Consider the following 3621-nt stretch of genomic DNA (forward strand, 5'->3'; position numbering starts at 1 on the left):
ATCAAGCAAAACGGCTCAGCTCTAGAAGATTTCTGGATCAAGTTACAAGGCATTTGGGGAGAAATAGATCGAAGGGATCCAAATCCAATGACCTGCTCTGCTGACATAGCAACATATAACAATATCAGGTCTGAACAAAAATTATTCCAATTCCTGAATGCTCTTGACAGGAAGTTTGACCCAGTCAAAAGAGAAATCCTTCGGTGGGATCCCCTTCCCTCGGCTGAGCAAGCCTACGCGGCTGTAAGGAAGGAGATGGCACATCAAGAAATCCTTGGTACCATCTCTGAAACTTCACCGTCCGGTGTGGCGGCGGGGCTCGTCGCTGGCGGAATCACTGAAATCGATGGACAGGGGTTAATCACGAAGGGACAGCGGCGGTCAGACTTCACTGGAAAATTATCATCCCGAATCGACAAATCCAAGCTGAAATGTAGTCACTGTGATATGAGGGGACACACCAAAGAGCAGTGCTTTAAAATCGTGGGTTTCCCTGACTGGTGGAGTGACAACCACAAAACTAAGAACCCGAATCAAGAGGGGAAGGTTGTCATTGCCATAGGTAACAACAGCAATGAGAAGGATGGCAATAATGCTTCTAAAGAAATAATTAGGGTTCAAAGTGAAGACGCATCTGAGACTGAAGATCAGGATGGATGGACGTGGCACTGAGCACCCAAAAAAAAAAAAAAAAAAAAAACCAAAACCCAAAAAAACCAAAACCCAAAAAAAAAAAAAACCAAAACCCAAAAACCAAAACCCCAAAACCAAAAACCAAAACCCCAAAACCAAAAACCAGAAACCCAAAATCCCAAAACAAAACCAATGCCAAAACCCAAATGGCCAAGTTGAATTTTGAAAAATCTCATAATTCAACTTGAGGGAGAGTGTTAAAGAAAAGGAAAAGAAATCATTCAAATATTATGTTTCCTATTATGTCGTGATTTGCTATTATTATGTTTCCTTTTTATGTGTCTTTAGTTTTGTATTTAATCTATGCATTGTAACCGTGAAAGGTATGCAAGAATTAAATCAATAAAATTCTGGTCTCTGATTATCATTCACAACAGGCACTTGGTCTTTGGTTCTTATCACATCTGCCCACATATAGCGACTAAAATCATCAACTATAAGAAGCATGTATTGATTTCCTGAATTTGTCTTTGGCGTGGTTGGACCACATACATCCGCATACAAGAGTTGTAGCGGCTCTGTGGTTCGATGAAGTGACTTCTTTTAAAACGACGCACATGATTGTTTCGCTAACACACATGAGTCACATATTTGCATGGGGTGTGATATAGTGGGAAGACCTATTGCACGCTTTGCTAAGCTCTTGATTGCGTCAAAATTAAGATGTCCGGGACGAGCCTCGTCCCCCAACTTAACATGTAAACGTATCGGAGATGCTACTTTTTTGTCAATTTTATAGATTCTGTTAGAAGATCGGGCATTTGGGTACCTAAAATTGGTAATTATTGATTCTATTTAACGATCAATGTGTGGGTCTTAAAAATTGGTAATTAAAAAATGAGTATTAAATAAAAGATAATATGTCTTATTGTCTTACATGTATGTTATCTTTCATGATGGTACTCCTGATGTGGTATCGACCCAGTGGACTTTGGCTTAGGCTCATACTTGAGTAGCCCATTAACCGCATCAACATGCAAATCTTCGATTCTGATTTTAAATATTCTCTCATCTCTCGTAAACCCTAGAGGAATCAGAATCAAAATGTCAGATCACATCCCGTTCGAACTCCAATCTGAAATCACGAAGAGGCTGCCTGTGAAGTCGTTGATTCAATTCCGATCGGTCTGCAAACCATGGAAGTCTCTGATCGACAGTTCTGATTTCGTTAAGCATTATAGCGGCCAACAGCAACATCTACTTGTAAGGTATCAAGATGCCGTTGATCATAAGGAAAAATACGTTTCAATTGTTGATGATGATGATACTTTCCCCATGCAGAAAGTTACTGTGACTATTCCCCCATTTGTGGTTAATATGCTTAAACATTCTACAACAATGGGAAGCTCTCACGGCTTGTTGTGTTTGTACAATGATGACATGGCTGTTATTTGGAATCCTTCGATTTCCAAAGCGGTTGCTGTTGTTCTGCCTAAAAGGAATTATAATGAGATATGGGGAACCGATCTAGGTTTTGGGGTTTGTCGCGAGACTCTTGACCCGAAGATAGTCAAGATTAATTATGTTCTTAATCCATCAAGCGATATCGAGTGTGTAGTTTGCATCCCTGAGGTGTTTACATTAAGCACAGGTGCCTGGAGAAGTCCCTATGGCAGCTTTCTCCCTCGTAAATCAATTAGATTTTCCGAGTCACGGGTAGCTGTAGATGGAGTTCTTTACTGGCTTGCTGATGATGGCACCAGTGAATATAATTATAGTTACCTGATTATATTATTTGATATCACAAGTGAAGAGTTTAAAGAAGTAAACCTCCCTGATAGATTAGCACGCAACCATGCACGCTACTTGTCAATCTTTAAGCTAAGAAACACTCTTGCTGTGCTTCAATTTGATGTAAGGGAAATACTTTACGATGTATGGATGATGACGGACGGTGTTTCTAGTTCGTTTATAAAGCTATTCACTATTTGCCTATCAGACGTAGAAGCACTTTTTGTACAGGAATTTAGGAAGAGTGGCGAACCTGTAATTGATGTACGACGTATTTGCGGACAGCATGATGATTTATCACTTGTTGTTTACGAACCCAACTCAAAACAAATAAACAGTCTTGGGATTAATGGTTATTATTATGATGTGAATGCCTACATGGAAACACTACTCCTGCTTGATCAACCAGATTTAATTATTTATGGTAACACTACTCCTGCTTTTGAAGCATAAACGCAAGGTATACACCATTGGAAATGCAGATTTCTGGTACCCTGTATTTGGTACGCCCTTCAATCGCCCCACGTTTCAGGAGCTGAATTTAGTTTATTCTAGGTCTTATATCAAATTTCAATTCAACCGCAAGTCTTTTTTGCATTACTAGAATTCGGGTAGTGTTTGGTATGTAAGTTCGGATTTTGGAATGCAGGATAGAATGAAAAAGCACATGTTTGTTAATTGCTAATGTTTATCATGTTGAACTAGAACATACTATTTCTTAAACTATATTCACTCAATAGTTCTAATAACAGTTAATTTCTTAAAAACCTGAGTAAAAATAAATGCAGTATAATTTTATTTGAGAGTTCTTGTTTTCTTTGTTTAACTTTTGATACCCCAGATTAAAACCCTGAAAACTCCATTTTTCTTGTTCAGGTTGTTATTTGTTCTTCGTTGTTGGTTCCTTACAATGTACTTTTAGTTAAACATCAATAAGGCTTTTGTTATAAGTTGCTTTCATAGATGCTTCACAAACATGATCAGATACTTGCTTCTTAAAGGGTACCATATCCCCGTTTTTGTTTTATCTGTCATGGACAGTTCAAAGCTATGCGGACGATAAATCTGTTGGTATGTCTTTTATTTGAATTTTTTTGGGTTTGTAAATTGTAACATAAAGTTTTTTGTACCAAACATGATTTTGGTTTATTAATAGCTGTTCAAGAGCATCAACATAGACGGTTAGAAGCTATGTAT

At 38.2% G+C, this 3621-nt stretch overlaps 1 protein-coding gene across 1 annotated transcript; it reads left to right on the forward strand.

Annotated features, from left to right (window-relative positions):
- The first annotated feature begins 1737 nt into the window (after positions 1 to 1737).
- LOC110942782 (putative F-box protein At3g10430) lies at positions 1738 to 2877 on the forward strand. The gene has a single exon (XM_022184547.1). The coding sequence runs from the start codon at positions 1738 to 1740 to the stop codon at positions 2875 to 2877; it is 1140 nt and encodes a 379-aa protein (XP_022040239.1).
- The last annotated feature ends 744 nt before the right edge of the window (positions 2878 to 3621 follow it).

Source organism: Helianthus annuus, chromosome 15 (genome assembly GCF_002127325.2).
Source record: "Helianthus annuus cultivar XRQ/B chromosome 15, HanXRQr2.0-SUNRISE, whole genome shotgun sequence".
Lineage (NCBI taxonomy): Eukaryota > Viridiplantae > Streptophyta > Magnoliopsida > Asterales > Asteraceae > Helianthus > Helianthus annuus.